Below are 24,108 nucleotides of genomic sequence, written 5' to 3'. Positions count from 1 at the left end.
TCTAGTGGGTTACTTTGTTTCTAGGAAATATCAGAGCTCATTTCTGGCATGACTTCTGTTACTCTTGACTAAATCCAGCAGCAGAAGGTAGAATAAAATTAAGTGGAAACATTCAATCACTTAACCTCAATGTTTACATCCATCTCAACATCGTGACAGGCAATTAAGTCATATACCCAACAAAATGTATGCCCCTGTTACCAGTGCAAAGAATCATATTTTGGATCTCTCATTTGCTATCTGGTGTGAATAACAGAACTTTCTATAGAGTAACAAACCTCAGTTACAAAAAAGGAAATTCCTAATTAAATGGCTTTTCTGGTTACGCTGTCTTTTGGGTTATCCTAGCTCTAATTAATTATCTCAGCCAGGAGTAACTTCATTCAGGTTGCATTCATGGAACTAAATTCCCCCTGTCTGCCCAACCTCCGTCCTATGTCTGCACAGAATGTCTCTGTCTCTTTGATTGGAATTTCAACCGGGGCGTATTCGGGGCAGATTCTCTGCTGCCCGTGCCTTCCTTTGCACTGCAGGAGTTTAACAGTGTCCCTGGCCTCTCTCTACTCACTGGATAGATGTCAGTAGCACACACAGAGACCCCGGCCCCTGCCCCAAGGTGTGAGAACTAAAAATGCCTCCAGGTATTGCCAAATGCCCCCCAGTGCTGGGGAAAAATAGCCCCAGGTTGAGAACCATTGCTTGGATCAGAGACCTCCCGTGTCATTGACTGCCTCTTTCATCTGTCCAGAGCCTGCTGCTCTAAGTGAGAGGTACATCAGTCAGATAGGATGAGGCCATTTTCTGATGAGCACTGAAAATGGCCTTAGGAACTAGGTTTTCATTGCCTACTTAAGTATGTAGTCTCTATGTATCCACAAGAACAAGATGAGTTAACATTCCAAAACTAAATGACCTTCACAAAAGTTGCTTCCTTCCTGAGAATATCCCCTCCTCGTGAGCTGAAAGTACTTTCTCTCTCTAGGAATCGTCACAGCTCCAACAATAATTCTACTACCGTTCTTCACGCTATCTATCCACTTTAGAAATTTTCCTATTGAATTTGTCTCTTATTGACCTCCCAGATGAGTTTTCTGATCCTCACTCCCCCGGATCTAATACAGAACTCCGTACAAAGCAAGCATTCAAAAAACATTTGTTGAACAAATGTATGCTAGGGTGATCCAGCGGGTCAGAGCAAAGGCTAAGAAGACGGGGCTGTTTCCTTACATGCGCTCTCGCACAGAGCCGGGATCACTTATTTTCTAAGCGGTTATCCTTGCGTCTGGTGCTACTTTATCAGTCTGGTGGGAAATAACTCCAGTTTCATTTGAGCATTTCATCCCCAGATGAGCTTGTTACAAAGAAGGATAGTACTGATAGAAGACAAGTCAGTGTTGTGGTTAGGGAAAGCCACATCTCTCTAATGCAATGTCAGGGAATCACCAGAATTTGCTCTCATTCAGTTTGACTTTTTTTTTTTTTTTGTAAAAATCCAGTTATGTTGAAATAACTACAGTTCAAGACATCATGAAGACTCTCACACCAATGAACAAGCAGGAAGTAATAGAGGGTTCAAGACAATAAAAGGCTACCGTGATCGCCTCTATAAGAGCAGTAGAACTGAAGGTACAGGCTGCATTTCAGGGATATAAAACAAAGCAAATATATTAGGACATCTGTTCAGCTGTTTGGGCAATCCAGTAGCATGGAAATATTTTAGCAACGACAACTGTAGGATATAGATAGAATGTAATTAATTGTCTGCAGTTTAGAGAAGCCATTGTTCTGCCTTAAGGGATGCCACTCGTTGCTCTCAGAGTCGTATCCTTCTGTTTCCACACGTTGGGCACGAAAGGTACTCCAGGATGTGTCCGATATTTGATGAGGAAGCAGAGGATGGGGTACAATGGACTGTGATTCTCATCAGACCCCTGACCCACAAGGTGCTGCCCATTAGCTTGCTTTTGTTTCCTCCAAAGGAACCTTGAGACAAATAATTGCAAGACTTTTATTTGGGAGGCAATATCAGATGTGCGGTGAGGGGGCAGAGATGTAGGACAGGGAAAGTAGAAAAATCAAAAGCTGTGTGAAACATCTGTGGGTTGCCACCTGTGACAAATGAAGCTCAGGCCTCAGAGAGACTCAGAGTTGACCTACAAAGGGATGAGGAAGCTGAGTGTGTGTTTGGCCACTGCTACCTAGCTCTCATTGGTTGAGGGCCACTCCTGAAGCATTCACCTCGTGCTACTTCTGGTGTACCTTGCATATGTATTTGAGCATGCCACAGTGGCCAATGCACAGTCTGAGCTGCGAGAAACTTTTGCTGGTTGTGGCAGGCAGGAAATTGGTGGTCAAAGATGGCCCTGTCCGAATCCCTGGAGCTTGTGAATGTGTTATCTTGCAGGGCAAAGAGGGTTTGCAGATGTGATTGAGGAACTGGAGATGAGGAGAGAGCCCTGGGTTTGCTGATGTAATCGTATGTGTCTTAAAAATGGGGCGCTTCTCTCACCTGTGCTCAAGAGTAGACGTGACTATGGAAGAAGGGTCAGAGAGATGGAGAACTGAGATCCTGAGCCAAGGACTGTGAGTGGCCTTTAGAAGTTGAAAAAGGCCAGAAGTCAGATTCTGACCTAGATCACTGTTATATAAATGAGCCAAAGATGGCCCTAGGTTATTTATTTCTTCACTACAGGTTGAGACCTATTAGTTCAAAAGCCTGCCAGGTGCCAAAAGCAAATTTGACTTGCCCGATTATTTAAAAAAAGAGATTTGTAGAAATGCAGAGCCTGAGTGCTTTGCATATCCAAGCACTGCTCAATAAAACTGCCTCTGTGGTCATAGCTTTCTCTTGAAGAGCACCCACATCCCTGGAAGCCCCTGACAAGCCAAGCCCTTGTTTTTCGCCCAGGGACACTTGGACTGCTGACCTCCAGAACTGGAGATAATGAAGCTTGTTGTCGCGGGACCACTAAGTTGGTGGTGATTTGTTACAGTCATGACAAGCATTTGTTCCTGTAAATAATGCAAACCACAAAGTCATTTTCATATTTATAGCTTGTTTAAGACAAGCTTTGTGGCCCAGACTTGGAGAGAGAGCCAGTTCCAGCAAAATTATGAAAATTATGAAAAAGCAAACTAAACAGTTCATGATCATCCATGCCTCCAGGGAGGGGCTTTCAGGTCAAGAGTCTGTTTACCCAGAAATGCTGAGGCAGCAGCAGCATTTAAATACACTCGCTCTTTCATTAAAAAAACCTGGCAAACAAGCCAAAAATGTAAATCAAACAATGAAACTGAAAACAACTCCCATTGCCTATGTAGCTTTCTTTTTTCTTGGAAAAATGGGCTATCCTCAAGGTCCTCACTTCTCTACTACCCGCTTCTTCACTGCACCCCCCTGACGTCTTGTCCGTCTGTCTGTCTCTCTATTGAGCCTGCTGCTATTGAGTATGCCAACATCCTCAGTCTCTCTAATCCACAGCTACTTCTTAGCTTCTGTATTATTTGAACTCTGCCTCCTTAGACACGGGGGACATTCTTCCTGGATATCTTGCTTTTGCCTTCGGAGTGATCACACATTGCCTGACTTCTCTTTCCCTTTCTAGGAGCTCCTTCATTAGTTCCCTTGTGGACTCCTGCTCGCCTGCCTGCCTCTGCTGTGTTGGTACTCACAGGGCTTTGTCCTCTGCGCCTTCCTGCCCCTGGCAACCCCTTGCCCTTGCCCTCGCATCATTCTGTGTGCTGCTCCTGGGTAATCTCCACCACATTCATAGTTTGAACCTCCACCTGTACCCTGCTGATTCTTCAACATGCCCAGCTAACCCCATTCTCTTTCCTGAGCACTGGCCTGCCTTGTGGAAATCTGTACTCCATACACGTAATTTCAGCTTACCCCACACTGAACTAAATCTGCCTTCCCTGCCCCACCCCACCCCACCCCACCCTAGCCCTTCATCTTCGTCATAGTGCCCCTCTAGACAAAGCCCTGCTCCTTAAAATCATCTTAGACTTCTTCCTCTTGGCATTCCATTTATTCAGTTAACATACGTCCTAATGATGTTGCGTTCTTAGTCTTCTGAAACTCACTCAATTTCTTGCCACTTTCCAAGCCTTCATTGTCCCTGGTCTGGATCACAGCAGGAACCTCCTATTGCTCTCTGCTGTCTCCCTGTGCTGCTCAGTCCTGCTGTGCTGGAAGCCTGCTCCAGAGTATGCAGCTGGATTGATGTCTTTCCACGACACCTCTCCACGCCCTTCGGGGCCCAAGTCCAGCCTTCTCCGCCTGCTGCACAGCCTTTCCTTGCCCAGCGCCTGCTCAGCTCAGCAGCCTCCTGTTCTGCTGTGTCTCAGAGACGTCGGGATTGGCCTGCTGCTTGTCTTCGTTGTTTTTTTTTTTTTTTTCTGGGAGATCTTAAGACAGAGACAGGAGTACAGGTAGTTGATCTGGGAGGTGATCTCAGGAAGTGCCAGTGGAGAATGGAGAAGCGAGGCAGGGAACGGAACGATGTCGCAGGCAGGTTTCACTGCAGGTGACTCAGCTCAATTCCGCTCGGAAGCACTGGGAGCCACAAGCTGCAGAGAATACTTCTCCCCAGTTTTCAACTGTTACTGATGGAGGGCTGTTACTGGGGGCTTGAGTCCTCAGCCTTTCCATCTTGCAAAAACTAATGCTGCTGGGCCTGAGTAAGGCATCCCCCTTCCCCCTAACCAAGGCAGATTGGAATGTGCAGTAGGAAGCCATCAGAGTCTACGGAAATGATGAACGCCACAGAGAGACACGGCCGTTCCAGTGCATTTCCATAGCACTGCAACAGCCTCTCCTAATATGTGTCCTGTACGTTGAAAACACGTCTGCTCATTAGTGCGTCTTTCCTGCACTGAACATCTAAAGGACAGCATCTCCTGGACTTGTGGCTACCTCATAGTAGGTGTTCAGTGCATTTGTACTTGGTATTTGAATGAATGAATAAAATGAGACTGTCTGAAGAGATGAGATTCAGGGCAAGGGGAAGAGAAACTTGTGAAGAGTTCAAAGTTGGAGATAGAAAAATATGACCCAGTAGGGAGGAAGGTAGTACACAATAGAGGGATGATGGGAAATAGCTTGAGATGAAAGGAAGAATTGGAGGGAGGCACCAAAAAGATAGAAGTTTCATCTGCCAGACTGCATCTGCAAAGTGCTCTGCATCTTACAAAAGAGAATCCCATACTGAAATCCCTAATTAATGGTCTGTCACAATACCTAGCAAAATGTAACATGCTTGGAAGAAAACACCTTAAAAACACTTCAGGTCTCTGTCCCTGGCTAACACCACCAGCTTGTCCTTAGTGATATGGGGAATTACAAAATACTGAAATATTTATTCTTGACATATTTCACAATTAAATTTCTAATTTAATTTCTAAATTTCTAATCCATGAAGGTCTATTAAAGCCTCATCTAAAATCCTCGGCTTTTAACATAGAAAAAAACATGCCTTCTGCTCTTCAACACCACACTTGCTAAGGAGGCCATTGTTACCTTAATTAATGATATTAAAAATCCTCTTGAGTACCTTGTACGAACATGTGGTAGAGTGTAGAAAAAATGGTAAATGCCAAGGGAATACACATAGGTTCACTATATTCTTGAAAGGAAAAAAAGCTGTGACTCCATAGGAGTTTCCCTTCTAAGAACAAGGGAAAAGACCTATAGGAATTTCAAGTCTAAAAATGTCTTTTACAAAGTCCCTGGTTTTCTGTTTGTTAATCTTTCAATGGCTAGTTTCCCAATATGGATGGGGTTAATGTCTTTGGCATGACTATGGACACATTAGTAGCAAAGACATGAATAATCATAGCATCACTGTTATTGAAAGACTTCTTGTAGGTTCTCTGGACCATCATTGGGCACGTGGCACTTGTTAAAAAAGCAATGTCATGGGTTCTGTCTTGACCTACTAAATCAAAATCTCCTGGGCTGGGTCTAGGTCTAGGAATCTGTATTGGATCTAGGCACACATGTGCGTTCAAGGTGGAGAAGCACTAGCCCTGAGCAGTAAAGTCAAGGTGTAGTCTGTATGCCAGCACGAGTGTGTGAACTCGCTGTTGTCGTCTCCAAGAGGACAAGTGTGCTCGTAATGGGTTTGTTTCTACTTTGCCTTAAACATCATTGTGTGTGCCTATTGAACCATGCTCATTCATGCATTAATCCTAAAATATATGTGATTAAAAACTTAATTTTTTCCTACCCACATGTGGGTGTCTCCATCTCATAGAATCTGATACTAGTCCAGAACCTGAAATCATCATTTTCCAGATGTGAGCCCCTCCTTACTTCATGTATGAAGCTGTGCATAGCATCATATGGATCTGTTTTCATAGGCTATGAGGTATGTGGGGCCACATAATTTATGCGGACCAGATGAAGCCAGTGGGATGGTACTTTGTCTCATATTCAATTGAGTGTATGTTTGGATAATAAAATTCAAAGACAGGCTGCTGGGCAGGATTTTCTGTTTCTAACCTAAGGGAAAGACAAGTGGCCAACACCCAGTGGGTCTCAGCTATGGATAAATCTTGCAGCAGTTCACACTGATGTTCACAGAACTGAGAAAGCTCTCCTGACTTAGTGGGCAGAAATGTTTGCTGCAAGGGGAGACAGTGATTTGCATGCAAGAAACAGAAAACAAATTAGACTGTTGCATATTGGCGAGTGTATGCTGACAGTTCTAAACTGGTTTTCTCAGTGTGGCACCATCACCAGTTAGTCCACTGAGCTCTGCCCACCAGATGCCAATACCCCATTCCCCTAGGTGAGACAAAGAAACTTGTCTCCAGACAATGCCAGTTGTTCCTTGGTGGGCAATATTGCCCCAGGTTGAGAACCTCTGCTCTAAGTCTTTGGAGAGAAACAAGAAAAGGTGAGAAACTCTAAGTAGTTTTCTGAAAGTTTGATCCTGCTCCAATCATTGTCTAATGGGTTCATCATTTGCTTAGGGTTGCTGGTTGATTAGACTTAATGGTTGTGACAGCTGCATTCCAATGGCCTTTTTTTATTTTAAAAAAGATTTATTTATTTATATGAAAGGCAGAGATACAGAGAGAGAAGGTGGGAGAGAGAGAAAGAGATATCTTCCATCTGCTGGTTCACTCCCCAAATAGCAGCAACAGCCAGGACTGGGCCAGGCCAAAGCCAGGAGTACTTGGGTCATCTTCCACTGCTTTTTCCATGCATATTAGCAGGGAGCAGGATTGGAACTGGAGCAGCCAGGGCGCAAACTGGTGCCCATATGGGATGCCACCACTTCAGGCAGAGTCTTAACCTTCTACACCACAGCACGGGCCCCACAGAGCCTTCTATCAAAGTCAGTTTATACTCTAATTTGGTTTCAAGCATGTTGATTTTTAAGCATTTTGGGGAAATGCCCAGGTACTTAAAACCTCCTAGGTCAGGGGTCAGTGCTGTGGTGTAGCGAGTAAAGCTGCCACCTGTGGTGACAGCATCCCATATTGGTGCTGGTTCGAGTCCCAGCTATTCCTCTTCTGATCCAGCTTTCTGCTGTGGCCTGGGAAAGCAGTGGAGGATGGCCCAAGTCCTTGGGCCCCTGCACCCATGTGGGAGACCCAGAAGAAGCTCTTGGCTCCTGGCTTTGGACCAGCCCAGCTCTGGCTGTTGCAGCCATTTGAGGAGTAAACCAGCAGATGGAAGACCTTTTCCTCTGTCTTGCTGTCTCTCCCTGTCTCTGTAACTCTTCCACTCAAATGAATAAATAAATAAATCTTAAAAAAAAACCCTTCTGGGTCAGTAACCAAAAGCATCAACAGAAGATTGGAAGATAAAATTGAAAGATAAAAAGCTTGCTCTTAATTCTTTCCAATTCTCTTTGTTTAGACACTGCAAGAGTAAAAGCAAGAACTCATGTTTTCATTCCTATAATTATAAAAATAGCTATGCAGGCCACATCTTGCTATACATTCTAATTTCAAGGAGTAAAATTGGAGAGAGTATGTAGGCAGGTTATTGCAATTATTCTAAGGTTTTTAAATTTTGATCTGTACAACATGTACCCCAACAAGTTGAGGAAAAACATAACGATCCAGGTTCTGCTAATACCAATGTGTTGGGAAAAGTTGATAATAAGATGAGCCACGACTAAACATAGAAGTTATTGCATGCCAAGGGCTGTTTTATGAGCTTTACCCTGGGAACTCATTTTAGTTTTACAATCCTGTGAAGTGGATATTGTTGATTCCATTTTAAAGGTGAGGAAAGCATGGCACAGAAAGAGTGATTTATTCCGTTCCCACTAATCTGCCAACCAAGGTTACAGAACTGGTAAGGTACAGAACCCTTATCTGATTGTTAGCAGTACAGCTCCTTCATTTTAGGGAGAGAAAACCACAATTCCAAACGTTCAAGCCATCTCATAGACCAGTCTCTGACAACAGCCTGAGACCATGCATGATAACATGAGACAAAGTAGGCCACGTCGGAATTTGTCTCAGCACAAAAATAGTCACTATGCTGCTTACAAAATACTACACATCCTTCCCCCTTGGTTAAAGTGAATGACTGCTACTTCTTTACCAATTAGTTTTCTCCTCATTCTAGTCTGCTGTCCCATAAGTGAGATTTATTGAGATAACCAATCCTAGAATTCTCCCCACTTTCTGACAGCATATAATCCAGAGTAAGCCTCTGCTTCCTTAGACTTTTTCCTAAAATAAAATCACCCAATTTATAGAGACCATCCTAACCCCCACTCCAGCTCCTCCTCATGTGTATTTCTCCCCATCACAAAGAGTGCTAACCTCAACTTTAAACCGTAGGCTTGTTCCTAGTAGTTTTTGGCTATAGGGTGTTGACACCTGTTTGCCTATAGTACAAAGCTACAAGCAGTAGCTAATTTTCCAGATGATTGAGTCTATTTCAAAAAGATTAATACAATTTAGAACAATGGACTAATTCCAATGAGGTGAAAATTTACAGTAATAAATATAAAATCCCTTAAATTGATGTCTATTCATGTTAATAATAAAAAAGCAAAACCTGAGAAATTAACAAGCTAGCAAGGTCGAAATGAGCAAACGGTGGAAAATGACTACTTAAAGGCCCCCCAGTTAGTACTTTCAAAGGAATCGGAGTCCAGGGAGAGGGGATGCTAGCACTGTTGTGTGCTACATGTTGTTCATGCCTATTGTATCTTTGGGATTTTGTGAGTCATACTTCAAGATGCTCGGTAGCAAACTAGAGAAAGGCTGGCCAACATGGTGAGGGGTGGTCAGCCATATATTAAGGAGTAGGAATAGGTCAGTTTAGCAAAGAAGCTTTGAGAAGACCTGAAATCTCACCATTCTTATGTGTTTAAAGAGGTGTCTGTCTCCTGGAAGAGAGCACAAAGAGTTTTTTTTTAACCCCATGTAGGAGGAGTGCCGGTCTGACTGGGAGGTTCTGGAACATTGATTGAGTTGTATTTTCTGGAGGTGGAGCCTCAGGGATTTAAATAAGCACTCTGGGGTGACCATTGGCACTGGGGCCTTTGCCAGTGGGGCCTGGGGCCTCCTTGGAATAGGACCACCTAAGGCCCTTGGAATACCAGAGAGGAAATGATGTAGGGTTTCCGGGCCTGCCAAGTAGGGGGCCATGGCTGCTTCTAACTTGTTTTCCTTCTTGGGGCTGTGCACTGGGGGTGGAGGTTAAGGCCTGGAGAGAAATAGCAGTAGTTATCTGTCCTTGTATGTTAATTTCCCTCTGGTGCCTTAATGAGAAGATGACTGGCTTAAGAGACAGATTCAGGTATTTGTAGCTAAAATGTCCTAAATTCTATCTCCTAATACCATTTCAGTTTTATATTTGTCCATAAAACATGCACAACAAATGGTCATAAAGTAAGCTATTATGAAAGGGAACAAATTGGGTACCAGACGTGCTTGTAAGAGTGAGGTTATATCCTTATAGGATCAGGAAATGATCTTTTGAGGAGTTAGCAGTTTAGCTAAGATTTAAAGGACAGGTCAAAGGGCAGGGGAGAGAAAAATCACACACAAAAAAGTGCTGAATTCTCACTTTCCCAAAGTATTGTCATCTGAGACATCGTGATCAAGGCTTAGATTCTCACTTTGTTGTCTCATCAGGTCAAGAGACTCCATATTTTCTTTCTGGGGCAGGGGTGAGCGGTTTAAAAGTCTCAATACTCTTATTATTCACATCATTCCTTTTAAAAGACAGCTTGTGGGTAGGGGCCAGAAAACCATAACCACATTCTCAAGGAGCCACAATTGCTTTAGTCACTGAAAACGAAGAAATCGGGGCTATCCATATAGCTGCAAACATCTGAAATCAGGCACCATGGCAGAAGGTAGGGGTGGTAGAGCCACCTCCAGAAAGAAAGGGAGAGACCAATGCAAGTGAGCCTTTCCAGTTCGTACAGGGAAGTTGTTCCAGCCTCATACGGCGTGAATGTTTCTTACTAGAGCTGAGGGGATGAGGTCAGCTCTAACCAGACAGGCAGGGAGTTTTGGCCTCCGACAGACTGGGGTCAGTCGGCTCCGTCAGCAATCTGGGTGTGATTGTTTCTGAGAAACTCTGCTTAGATAAAATTGAAGGTGGCTGTTTTGTGAAATGTAGAGAAGATAAAGCAAATACACCCTGTTGCAAATTGCCTGGCCCCTCCTTGAAAGTGACCCCATTTCATAACTTGATTGTGCAGCAAACACCAGGTGCTCTTTCCATGCATGTGAATGTAATCTGGGGCTCTCTCAGTAGATACCTCCCTTGAGTAAATCTTAATAGCATTGGCTCCTTGGGAAATGATCTGTTTTTGGTTTTTCTTATACCTGCCAGGGAATCAACCTGTATTGTGTTTCGGAGGTCAGTTTCTCAGTGGGAAATTAAAGACATGTTTGTTTTTGTTTTGTTTTGTTTTTGGCCTCCATCAGGAGTATTGAATGTTTTTAAATGACGATTTGTTTTTTAACTCGGGCCATAACCAATGAGGGTCTGTGAAAACTTAGTGATCTGTGGCTGGCTGGGCCAGACTAAGAGAAGGTAAAAGGGGCCTCAGGTGCAAAATTGGAGGGGTTGCCGAAAACTCTAGTATTCTTGATAAATAATATTTTATGCAACATTTAAAACATTATTACAAAATATCCATGATGAACAAAATGTCAACATGTTGAATGAAAACAAGATCTGACTCTGTGCTTGTGACTCACCTTGCTTTGCCTCACCCTAATCCCGGCACTGACCCACTGCCATTTGGAAAAATAGATTAGAGAATATTAGAGTGCCTTAGAAATGTTTGTCTCAAGTTTGTGTGTGTGTGTATGTGTGTTTTATACTGATACACAGTGTAAGATGTAAAATGTAAACTTTGAGCCATAGGGTACAGTGGTTAAGGTCAAGGACCTCCATGGCCACACTTAACCTGTCTTTGCTTTAGTTTCTTCATCTGTAAATGAGATTTAAGAATGTTACTGTGAGGGCTGGCATTGTGGTATAGCTGGTAAAGCCACTGCCTGTGATGCTGGCATCCCATATGGGTGCCCATTTGTGTCCCAGGTGCTCCACTTCTGAGCCAGCTCCATGCTAATGGCCTGAGAAAAAGCAGTGCAAGATGGCCTGAGTGGATACCTGCCACCCATATGGGCGACCTGGGTGAAGCTCTTGGCTTTGGCTTGACCCAGCACTGGCCATTGTGGACATCTGGGACTGAACAAGCAGATGGAAGATTTCTATCTCACTTGCTCTCCTGCTCTGACTTTCAAATAAGTAAAAAAAAATTTTTCAATAAAAAAAATGTTACTATCATCACTGGTAGGAAGACCACTTAGTCTAGCCAAACAAGGAAGATCTCAGTAGTATAAATGGCAAATGGACATCACAGTTCGATAAAGTTGATGATTGCAAAGTAAAAAAGTACTATCAAACAATAAAGCAGTTATAGATTTATATAATGCAGAACATGGCAAAACCAATCATGAGCCTTCAGGTTCTCAACAGCAAGACTGCTCAGCCTCTACTTTGTGTTTGGTTCATTTCACAGAGCCAATGGCTTTCCACTATCAAGTGGTGGCCTGGTGGCTTCATGCATTTTGAACGCTGTGGCGTGGATCAAGGCTGGTACCGCAAGTGGCCAGTGGGGACAGCAGGGTCCCATTACTGCCAGAGACAAAAAGAAGAATCACGAGACCCCAACTTCTTGTGTTCAAGTACATTTCATTTTGTCTAAGCTCCTTATGAGCTGTCCTGGAAAGGGAGGGTTAGTTAGGACATTGCGTCTAGAAAACACTAACCAAAGCAGCCTAGGATAGCTGTTAAAGTGAGAACCCCTTAACTGTATATGCATCCTCCCACATTAGGAAATACACCTTGACGGAAGTCAGATGGTCAATGCAGAGGTCAACCAAGCCCATTTCAGTTTATTTGAATGCCACTAATAATGACTTCGTGAGAAGGACTAATCTGGTACAACTGCTAAATCACATAAGGTATTGGAAAGTGGCTGTAGGATTGCATTACTCACACAGTTGTAGTGAGGATTAAATGAGTTACTCTATGTAAAATGTGTAGACTAGCATGTGACATGTATGAGGGTACTTAAAAAGTTCTTGAAAAATGTAATTAAAAGTTAAATTTATTTTGGTGCCAAAACATTGAAATGCATGTGTAGATTTTTCCCCCACAATACACATTTTTCATGGACTTTTTGAAGCTTTTAATAAATTTTAGCTAGCTCTTGTTACTATTTTTGTTTTTTAACATGGTTTAAGCTGAAAAAATTGAAAGAAAAAGCCACCATTTCTAAGAACAAACAACTGAAAATGTCTCTTGCTCTTTTTTTTTTTTCCCCAAAATTCAGTTGTCACTGATAATTAAGAAACTTGATTGTAAAAGTCAACCATGATTCATCTTGCTAACCTCAATTTTCACTCTGGTAATTAAACTGTGTTTTGAATAGTCATTTTGAGATGCATAAACTCAAGAACATCTGCATACAAAACATGTAAATTTAAACACATGTATACACACACACATACACATACATTGTGTATATGTTTAGAAAGCAAGATGGTGATTGTAACTGCCAACTGGCATCCCTAAGAAGTTTCCATTGACTCTCAGGTATCCTTGTTCCCCACTGCAATGTCAAACCATCTCTCATTTTTGCATCCTGAAATTCAAAACCTTTGGCACAGCTGAAGTTTACATCATTAGACTTCACCACTGATTTGCCTTATTACTGCTGTTTCTTTCCAGCCCCAAGCCACAGCCTTTACCAGTTGATGCTTTTAGCAGCCATTACCTGCTAGCCCAACACTCTTATGAATGTCACTTTTTTTCAGGGGAAGGGAATGTCTTCAATATCCAAACAGGGGGGCTGGTGCTGTGGCTCACTTGGTTAATCCTCCGCCTGCGGCGCCGGCTTCCCATATGGGCGCCGGACTCTGTCCCGGTTGCTCCTTTTCCAGTCCAGCTCTCTGCTGTGGTCCGGGAAGGCAGTGGAGGATGGCCCAGGTCCTTGGGCCCTGTACCCACACGGGAGACCAGGAGGAAGCACCTGGCTCCTGGCTTCAGATCAGCGCAGTTGCAGCCGTTGTGGCCATTTGGGGAGTGAACCAACGGAAGGAAGACCTTTCTCTCTGTCTCTCTCTCTCACTGTCTATAACTCTACCTGTCAAAAAAATATCCAAACAGATAATTGATCCCATTCTAGGTCCTCCAGTTTCAGACCTGCCTTTCTGTTAATATTTTCCCCCACCTAAACTAGTCATATTCATATGATTATAACCTTGTCCTTGTCTCTACTTCCTCTGAAATCTTGATTTTTGATTCTCTTGTGTCCTTCTAACCTGCTTATTTCACTATACACTCTTCAGCATTTCATGTTCCCCAGTGAAATGACCAATATCTTCATGAGTTGCTGGTTCATCACTACAACCACCCACTTGCAAGCATCCTTAACTCCACCCTCCTCCAACTCCTCTACTGGCCTTCCACTCACTTTCCTACTCACCTACAAAAATTTCAATTGTACTTAACTCAAGTAGCAGTCATTTCAGTACCTAGACCTGAGTCTGGAAGGTTTATGGGGGAAAACACACATCTGGTGATTGTTCGCACTTGGAATTCAGAGGCGTAGCTCTCCTGTGAATCCCCCCTGCATAGCATTCTGCCTCACCTCTCTCCATGGAGCAGTGCCTTTGTCACTCTCCACAGCTAGTGTTTAATGCTTGTCTCTCCTTCCCCTCACGTGTCACCTGATATCAAGCCTCAGGATTCGTGGCAATGACAGGAGCTGCCAGTTAGGGGTGCCCGCATTCACGCTCGTCCAGCCTACTGAAGGACTAGCAGCAACAGTTGTCCTCCCATTCCGTCTGGACAGCGGTGACACATGTGCTTTTGCATCTTCATTGATGAATCGGCAGTCCACTAAGCCATTGGTAAAATGGATGGTGCATCTGTCCCCATGTAAAGCTGACCTTGCCTCTTTGAATGTTATCCTTCCTTGCCTTCTCACCTTTGTTCTTTTTTTTACTTTTTATTTTTATTTGACAGGTAGAGTTATAGACAGCGAGAGAAAGAGACAGAGAGAAAGGTCTTCCTTCCATTGGTTCACCCCCCAAATGGCCACCATGGCTGGCGCTGTGCCAATCCAAAGCCAGGAGCCAGGAGCTTCCTCCTGGTCTCCCATGGGGTGCAGGGCCCAAGCACTTGGGCCATCCTCCGCTGCCTTCCCGGGCCACAGCAGAGAGCTGGACTGGATGAGGAGCAACCGGGACAGAACCCAGCGCCTGTATGGGAAGCCGGCGCCACAGGCGAGGATTAACCAAGTGTGCCACGGTGCCGGCCCCTCACCTTGGTTCTTGAAAGTGCCCTCCTTTCACTGTGGCATTAACATCTTCCTTTTTGCTAAAGCATTCCTTTTGTCAAACATTTTATATTTTGGGAAAAAAAATATGCCCACAAATGCACATTTTCATTCACACCATCTTCTATGCTTCTCTGCACAGCAGAGGCAATGCAAATGGCATGAAAAGCCTGCTACCATTTCTTTTCTGCTTCACCCCTCCACACAGGCTTTCTAGACGATGCACTGCCCCGTTCCCAGGGCTTTTTTATTCACATTCTCTCAGTGTGTGCGCTCACCCAGTTTTACAGACCTTATCTGCTTGCTGGCCACTCCCAAATATACATTCCCAGATTTTATCTTTCCCTGTATGATTACCTGCCAACTGTACTATAATGTCTCATCGCATCTAACTTTACAGCATTGAAATAAAACTTGAGTTTCTCCCCAAATCTTCTGTCACAGTAGCCCCCATTTTAATAAAGGCAACGCTACCTATCCAACTGCTTCAGCCAAATATCTGTGGGTCATAATTCTTTTCTTCACCTTCTCACATCAAAGGCATCGGCATGACCTTTTGGTTTTTACCACTGAAGCATAATCACTAGAATGTGAGTTTATTTTGGGATTGCATTCTGTCCATCCTGCTCAGCAATGTGTATTCTGAGGACCTAGGTAGTGCCTGACACATAAAATAGGAAACCAATAAGTGTGGAATGACTGGATCCTGAATCTGGCCATTTCCCTCCATTCTCACGATCAATACCAATGTCTCACACCTACTAGAGGGCACTTCAAAAAGTTCATAGAAAATTTGAATTAAGCATTTTATTTTGCTGCAAAAAATTGAAGTATGTATAGAGTTCTTTCATAAAATGCATTTTCTATGAGCTTTTGGAAGACCCCTTGTATTTCTGCAATATCCTCCTGCTATTGCTACTCTTGATCCCATGGCTATGCACTTAATAGCCTATTTGCTATTTTGAAACTCACCAGCGGATTCCAATCAGTTAAAATAAAATATATTCCCTTATACTGTTCTATACAGTACTATGTGAACCTGAAATTACCCGTTTCTCTAACCTTATTTCCTACTTCTTTCTTACTCTGTACTGGTTTTTCATAGTATGCATTTTTCATGAAATTTCTGAAGACTCCTTGTGTTTCTCTTTCTGTGCAGATTATGTACAGGGAAACATTTTGCAGGTGCAGGGCAGGACTCAGTGAGCTCATACACATATAAGCCCCTCAATGAAAGCAATGTTTAACTCACAAGAAATGTTCAATATACATCTGGATATTTGGCAATATTAAGCCAACAGTTTAACATTAAACCAACAAGTTTCATTTATGAAGTTTTTAGGGAACAGCTTTTTAAAAATGTCTCTGATCTGCACATAAAATTTTAACTGCAGTTCTCTAGCGATATGACTGGCAGCAATATTCTTCATATCAAAGGTTATGTTTGTCTCCCAGCGTCTTAAACCGAAAACAGGTGCCAGCCTTCTGGTGTCCTCTATGAGATTGGATTATAGGGCAGAACAGTGTTTTCCAAATGGATGCATACCCTGGAATTGCTTGCAGAGCTGCAGAAATACTGATGCCTGCGCCGTATCCTGAGTTTGAGATTTAATTAGTGGGGTGTGGTCAAGGCTTAGTAGTCTTGAGAATCCCCTGGTGCTTCTAATGTGTAGGTAAGTTTGGAAAACATTGAACTGGAGAGCTTGAGTTAGGTATTTCACATCTCAAATCTCTGAATAGTGTAAAGCCTAGATTTTTGCAATAAAGTTTAGGTTGCAACAATAAAATCAACCTCACTGCATTTATCAAGCTGCAGTCTACATGAGTAGAACATTATTTACATAAGGCAGAGCAACTGATGAAAAGTCACATTGGTTATGGGCATACCCCCCCCCCCAACACACACATTGTCAGTATTCAAAACAACCATGAATTTAACATAACTTTGTCAAATTGAGTATATTTCCCCAATTAAGGTTGCCAGATAAAAAAGGGACAGCTCAGTTAGATTGGAATTTCACATAAATGACCATTTTACAGTATACACATATCCCATACAACATTTGGGTCATACTTATACTAAAAATTGTTATTTATCTGAAATTTTAATTTAACTGCATACCCTGCATTTTATTTGCTAAATCTTACAATTCTGCCTTAAATAAAATTTTTAATGGGCAATAGCACATATTTATGGGCTGCAATGTGACATTTCCATGCGTGTATAAAATGTGTACTGATCAAATCAGGATAATCAACATTTCGCCTTCTTTCACATTACTTTGATTGGAGCCTTGAAACTCCTTTCTCTGCTCATAAAATACGTACCTGAGTTTTAAAGGACTAACTTGAACAGTAGTAATTCAATGTAGTCAGACAATGAGGACAAAAATTAACCTTAACTTTTTGCTTGTTGTAAGTTCGTTTGTTTTCTGAGTTCCATTGCATGGTTAACCACCTCAAACTCTACATGACTTGTTCTGCACTGAGGGCCAACTGTACCTTATTCTGCCTCTTCTGTCGTCTTCGAAGACGCAGGAACTCCTTATGTTGCCTGGAGACAAAGTTCACTGCTGCATATTCCAGTAAGGCAGCAAACACAAACAGAAGGCACACCGCCATCCAGATGTCAATCGCTTTTACATAGGACACCTGGGCGGGGGGGGGGGGGGAGAGAGAGAGAGAGAGAGAGAGAGAGAGAGAGAGGTGATGAAAACGTGCTAGGAACCCAGAGTGCAATGTTGTGAACAGCAGAGTAACCTGATTTCCTTGGTGAAGGATTTTCTGGCCTTTCCTTACGAAAGTGCTTAAGGAAGGCATCAATTCCATTTTGAAGGTTCAGGGCAAGTCAGTGGAAGTCACACACCTCCCTGGCCTGGCCCTTGTCGCATCTCCCTCAGTATAGCCACCTGCTCAAAGACAGTTCTTCCCTGAGGCCAGCTCTGGAGCTAACAAGGCTTCCCTTAGAGCAGATTTTAAGCATCATTACCACAAAAGAGTATGCAAGGTGATACATGTGAAAAACCTTGATGTAACCATTCTGTAAGGTATACACTTATCAGAACATCATTTTATTCACCACAAGTATGTGTAGGGTTTACTTGCCAATTAAAAATTCCCTTAGTGAAATAAGAAAAACAGAACTTTGAGATAAAAAATAGAATGCATACTATTATTAAAACTGATAACTTCTATTTTTTCTTAATATTTACAGCCTAATATAATTAAGGTAATCTTGAAAACTTGGCTGAGAAATAAACTATGTACAGTCACAGGTCCTTCCAAAGCCAATTTGTAATTTCCATCAATTTATTGATCCTAACTGACATGGAAAACTGTTCTAAATATTTTTAAACTCACAATTAAAGAGTATCAAGCCAAACCAAAGTGAGACATCAGGGATTTATCCTTAAGAAGGTATCTGGTTGAAAAGAAAACTTGTATAACTCTTCAGTGTTTATTAAATTTTGTAATTTGACAGGACAAATTCTGAAGACAAATACAAGAATACTTAAAAAGGTTTGTGGAAAATGGAATTAAAAGATTATTTAGGTGCATAAAAATCTAAAACCCATGCATATGAGGGGCCTTCAAATTTCATGGCAAATGGTATTACAGAAAATTACGCATGGACTTCAAAAGATATTTTGTACCAGAATAAATTTATCTTGAATTACATTTTCTGTGAACTTTTTGAAGTACCCTCATACTTTTCACGTGCAATGGAAAATGCCCTCCCTCTTACTCGATTTACAAAAGTTTTTAAAGTATAACGGGGGAAATAACTGCACCAAGTTGTGATGTATTAGATTTGACTACAAGAACACTTACCAAGTTAGCAGCTGAAGGTGTCTTAGCCACTTCTAATTTTTAAATACATTGCCCTAGTCTTTAACGTTTAGCGGTAAGTGCTCACTTTAAGCATTTCACATGTATTAATTTTGTAACCCTTGTAAAAGTAGTATTATGCACATTTGCTTTTTTAAAAAATGTATTTTATGTATTTGAAAGGCAGAGTTACAGAGAGAGAGAGAGAGAGGGAGAGAGGGAGGGGGGGAGGGAGGAACAGAGAGAGAGAGATGTGGGGGCCCAGGAATGGGAGCCATCCTCTGTTCCCTCCCCAGGTGCAGGATAGGAAGCAGATCAGGCAGGAATTGAACTCGCATCCATATGGGATGCTGGTGCTGCAGACTTCAGCTTAAGCCACTGTGTCACAGTGCCGGCCCCTACTCATTTTCTGAGAGGAACCTGAGGTATACAGGGGTTAAGTTATTACCCAGTGTCACAGAACTAATAAATTACAGACCTGAGACTGGAATTGGAATTGAAACTTGGTCTGATGAGTAGATTTCCTTTCTGAACATACACAAACACACTATTAGGATCATATAATTTGGATTTTGCATTTCCCTTCCATTTTCATAGTGAACACTTCCCATGTCATTTAACTTTCATTTAAATCATAATTTCCAATGCTTGCATAATGGTCCATATCATGATTCATCATTCTACTTTCTAGGACATTTATTTTCTATTTTATTTTTATGACTATTAATTTTGTTGCTACGAATATTCATCTCCCAAAATATTTGACTGTTTCTATTAGGTCAATTTTTCGATTAGTTACAAGGTAAACAATATGAAAAGAGGCTCTTGACTTTGAAAGTTAGCAGCACCAAGGATGTTAAAAGCAGAGACTCTGGAGAGAGATGCCCTGAGTTAGATACAGTGCTCTGCTACTATTTCTAGAACGTTTCTGGGTTTCTTAGCCTCCTTCTGCCTCCATTCCTTACTTGTAAAATAGGAACAATCATAGTACCTATCTCCTAGAGGTTTTCAGTTGATGAAGCTACTTCATACATACATACATACATATATATATATATATATATATATATAAACTTAGAATAGTGTCAAGCACAGAATAAGTGCTATATAAATGTTTGCAATTATTTCGCTACTTAAGGGCATGAAATGGAGAACTTTTGGAAAAGACAAACAAGGAAGATACAAATCATCCACAATCCTAACATATTCTAATTATTAAGATTATCGCCTGTATTAAACTATTGGTCTCACACAATCTGAACTGTTAGTCCCATATATGTTGTGACAAAGTAGTCTGTTACTTCATCATCCCCAGTCCTTTGATTATAAGGGGTCTTTAAAAAGCTCATGAGAAATGCATATTATGATTAAAATATGCATAGATTTCAAAATTTTATACCAAAATCTACAATTTAGTTTTATGTTCCACAAAATTTTTGAGGTATCCTCCTCGTATGTCACTACTCCTATGTGGAATGCTTGTTCCCATTCTTTCTGCTTAAAGGATTTTTCAGAATTCTTCAAGACCTGGCCCAGACACCAGCTTTCCTGCGAAGCCTCCTTCGTCTTTCCCTGTTCTCCCATCTGGATTAGGGGCCACTTTCCTTTGTTCTCTCACCAACTGCTGTTGGACTTGTCCATCAGCTGCTCAGATTTTATCCTCAGTCTATAAGCTTGTTATGGTTTTAAAACTCTGTTTACTTGATCTTGAGGGCAGGCCCTGTGCAGTATTAGATTTGGTATCAGCAGCATAGCACCTAGCAAGTAGCGGGTAGGCATTAATTGTGTGGGGTCAACAGAGGAATGGTTGAATGACTGAATGAAAGGAAAAGGGAAGCAAGGAAGGACATATCTAGCTATCTTTACATCTTTCTGTTTTAATTTCAACAATTTTAAGCTATATACTTACTATTAGCCACCCTTGTATATATTTGATACTTGTGAGATTGGGCTATTAGTAAATTTTTATTCTCTCAGTACACTCAGGACTCCTGGAAATTTTTTCTGTCCTTAATAAGTAATAATTTGTCTTATATTTGGTCTTCTGGAGTAATCTTATTCCCCTGTAATAAAAGAACATTACCAGTTACAGAACTCTAACTTACAGATTATTCCGATGGTCTGTAAATGTTTTAAGGCCCAATAATGAGAGGAATTTGTCAATGCCTGAGATATGTCCATACCAGGAGCCAAGTGCAATACAGATGACCATCATTCCTCCTCTTTCCTGGCATTTACAGCTTTCAGTAATTTGTAAACCTCTTCCCATTCTCCTCCTGGTTGTCAGTAGGCCAAGCATGTATTCTTTTTTAGTTGCTCATAAATGAATTCATTCTGTCTCTTAATCATTTTGCTTAGTCTCCAAGTTTCCTCCAAATCACAGTTGCCTTTTAAGCACTGAAGTACCGACATTAAATGCATTATTCACATAGATTTAAAGGGTGTTATGAGACCCCCGTTACACATGATCTGATGTCCCCCAGTGCTGGTCTCCCAGGATTGACATTCCTTTTCCTTGCTCTTATCCAGCTCTGATGTCAGATTCTTTCCCTTTGGCTGCTAAATCATAGATGTTTTCAGCTCACATCTTCCCTTGTCACATTCTTTTTATCATTCTGGGGCTTACATGACTCCTTCCTGAACTACTTTCCTTCAAACTTGCAGGATAGTTTTCAAAGGTAATTAAGCACTCAAAATGCTGTTACGATTTACTGAATTGATAGTTTTCAGGCATACTTAATTCAGAAAATCTCATGGAGGGTTGACAACATGGAGGAAATTGTGTTAGGTGCCGGTAGGCAGCAGGACAGCAGATACAAAGATGACTACCATGCACATTGATTACTCCCAGGACACTGCAGATTACACTTGAGGGGAGCCTGTTCATAGTGTGGTCCCCAAGGGGTCACTCATTTAGATCAAGGAGCAAGAATTATGGCCCATGGATCCAATCTGGCTCATCTGTTTTATAGGTAAACTTTTATGGAACATGACCATACTTATTTATTTACATATTGTCTATGGCTACTTTTGCGCTACAATGCCAGAGTTGGCTTGTTGTGACTGAAACCAGATGCCCCAGAAAACCTAAATGGCCCTTTGCAGAGAGAAATTCCTAGCCTTTGACCTAAACTGTGATGTTGGCTGATTTTGTCCTGGAGTTGTACATCCTAGTGGTCCTGCTTCAATGCTTAATAAACCACAGTATGGGGTGAGCAATTGGAATACTGCTCTGGATGCCTGTATCCATGTTAAAGTGCCTAAGTTGGTGTCCTGACTCGACTCTTGATTCAGACTTCCATCTAATGCACACTCTCAGAGGCAGCAGGTGGTGGCTCAAGTACCTCTATCCCTGCCATCCATGTGGGATATCTGGCTTGAGTTCTGGGGTCCTGGCTTTGTCATGCCCAGCACAGGTAGTTGTGGGCATTTGAGGAGTAAATCAGCAGGTGGAAAGTCTCTGTCGCTGTCTCTCAACTAAATACAAACAAATTAGCAAAACTTTAAAAGGAGAAATCATGGTATGGAGAGAGAGAGAGATTCATGTGAACATGTAACTGATACAAGGTCAATGGTTTCATATGCCAAAATAGAGAAACCCCAAATCTGGTGATTAGTATGGAGTTAGTGTTGACAACAGAAATCAAAAAAGGTTTTTCTTTATTCCTAAATGGTGGGGCACTTGATTCAGTGCCTGAGGAAAGCCAGGACTTGGAGTAGAGAAGAAGGTGTAAAAAGCAAAGTCGTGAAATGAGAGAGAACAGTGGGCTCTGAGGATGGTGAGCAAGCCAGTGACTTTGATATGCTGGGTGTCTGGGAGGTGCAGGGGGAAGGGTAGACAGGTCATCTGCACCAATGAAGAAGGCACTGAAGCCCAGACAGACGGGTTTGGAGTTTCAAACTGCTCATAAAGGTACTCACAGCTTTGAAGTGGGGTATAGATGTACAGGTATAAGTCATTTTAAAATTATTGTGATGTTCTTTGTCAAAGCAAGAATCTTCACAAAAGCAGACACTTTCTTTTCTTATAAAGTTTAACTCTTTGCTTTTGAGACTTTTTAAAAGATTTATTTATTTATTTGAAAAGCAGAGCTATAGAGAGAGTCAGAGAGAGAGCAAGAGAGAGAGAGAGTGCTCAATTGATTGATCTTCCATCCCCAGATGGCCCAATGGCCGGAGCTGAGCTGATCTGAAGCCAGGAGCCAGGAGCTTCTTCCAGGTCTCCCACTTGGGTGCAGGGTCCCAAGGACTTGGGCCATCTTCCGCTGCTTTCCCAGGCCATAGCAGAGAGCTGGATGGGAAGTGGAGCAGCTGGGAGTCGAACCAGTGCCCATATGGGATGCCGGCACTGCACGCAACCGCTTTACCTGCTACACCACAGTGCTGGTCCCAGCTTTTGAGACTTTTAAAAGGAATTTTGTTTTATTTACTTGAAAGGCAGAGTTGGGGAGAGGGGGAGACTGTGTGATATCTTCCATCTGCTGATTTGCTCTTCTAAAAGACTGCAATGGCTAGGGCTGGGCCAAGCTGAAGCCTGCAGCTCCTTCTGGGTCTCTGAAGCGGATGGCTTGGGCCATCCTTTTCTACTTTTTCCATGCTGTTAGTAGGGAACTGGATTCGAATTGGGGCAGTCAGGACATCAACAGGCACCCATATAGGATGCCTGAGTTGCAGGCAATGACTTAACCCGCTACAACACAGCTCTGCTGCCTGCACACACCTTTTGACACTTTGAATCCTTTTTGGGACATTTACTTTCATTTATTATTTGTGTTTCTTGAACTCTTTCCTCTCCAGTTTTCTATCTTCATATCCTGAAAGAATTCATCTACTCCTATGTCTGTCTCTCTGTGTGGGTGTGTGGGTGGGTGTCCTATAGCAGAGATTGGCCAAGTGCATAATAATTCCATTTCCTGTACCAGTAAACTAGACTTTCTAGTTCAGTTGGGTCCCCAGTGGAATGTGGGCAGAAGGTATACATGCTACATCAGGACCTCTGAAATCTCCCATATGATTTTAGACCTTAACCCTTCTGTAGCCACCTTGATTGTCGCTGCTAAAGATGGCAGTGCCATAAGATCCTTAGAAGACCTACTGGCACCCATACTAGAGTGGAGCTGAATTAAAATGAGAAAGAAACATACGTATTTAGTGACAGAGATGTCAGAGTTTTGTGCTTCTGCAACTCCCAAGTCCACTCCTCAGCCCTGGCCTCTCAAGTGCATTCCTGGGCCAATTCAAAAATGCCTACAGGTAGTATTTGCAAAATTAAAACTCACTAAATGCTCCCTCCTTCCCATTCTTCCTCTGTGAGTCATTCTTTTCTCTAGCAACCCTGGCTTCACCGATAGTTCTTTCCTTGCTTTCATTTCTAATACTGCATCTGTTGCACAGAGTCAACCTTTATTTCTGCAAAGCACCCTTAATT

The 24,108-nt window shown here is 42.2% G+C and overlaps 1 protein-coding gene and 1 long non-coding RNA gene across 8 annotated transcripts in view; one reads left to right on the top strand and one right to left on the bottom strand.

Moving 5' to 3' along the window:
- GLRA2 (glycine receptor alpha 2) overlaps positions 1-24,108 on the bottom strand; it is a 197,878-nt gene that overhangs the window by 22,944 nt on the left and 150,826 nt on the right. For all 7 annotated transcript variants that reach the window (XM_070067259.1, XM_002719913.5, XM_051827600.2 and 4 more), the window contains one exon: positions 17,355-17,504. In XM_070067259.1, the coding sequence (XP_069923360.1) occupies positions 17,355-17,504 (150 nt within the window). The remainder of the gene's footprint in view (positions 1-17,354; positions 17,505-24,108) is intronic.
- The window catches only part of LOC127484913 (uncharacterized), a 78,220-nt gene that overhangs the window by 25,585 nt on the left and 28,527 nt on the right, over positions 1-24,108 (top strand). The window lies entirely within an intron of this gene.

The sequence above is a fragment of the Oryctolagus cuniculus genome, chromosome X (genome assembly GCF_964237555.1).
Source record: "Oryctolagus cuniculus chromosome X, mOryCun1.1, whole genome shotgun sequence".
Classification (NCBI taxonomy): Eukaryota; Metazoa; Chordata; class Mammalia; order Lagomorpha; family Leporidae; genus Oryctolagus; species Oryctolagus cuniculus.
Note: the sequence above shows the minus strand (reverse complement) of the source record. Positions and strands in the feature narration are given on the sequence as shown.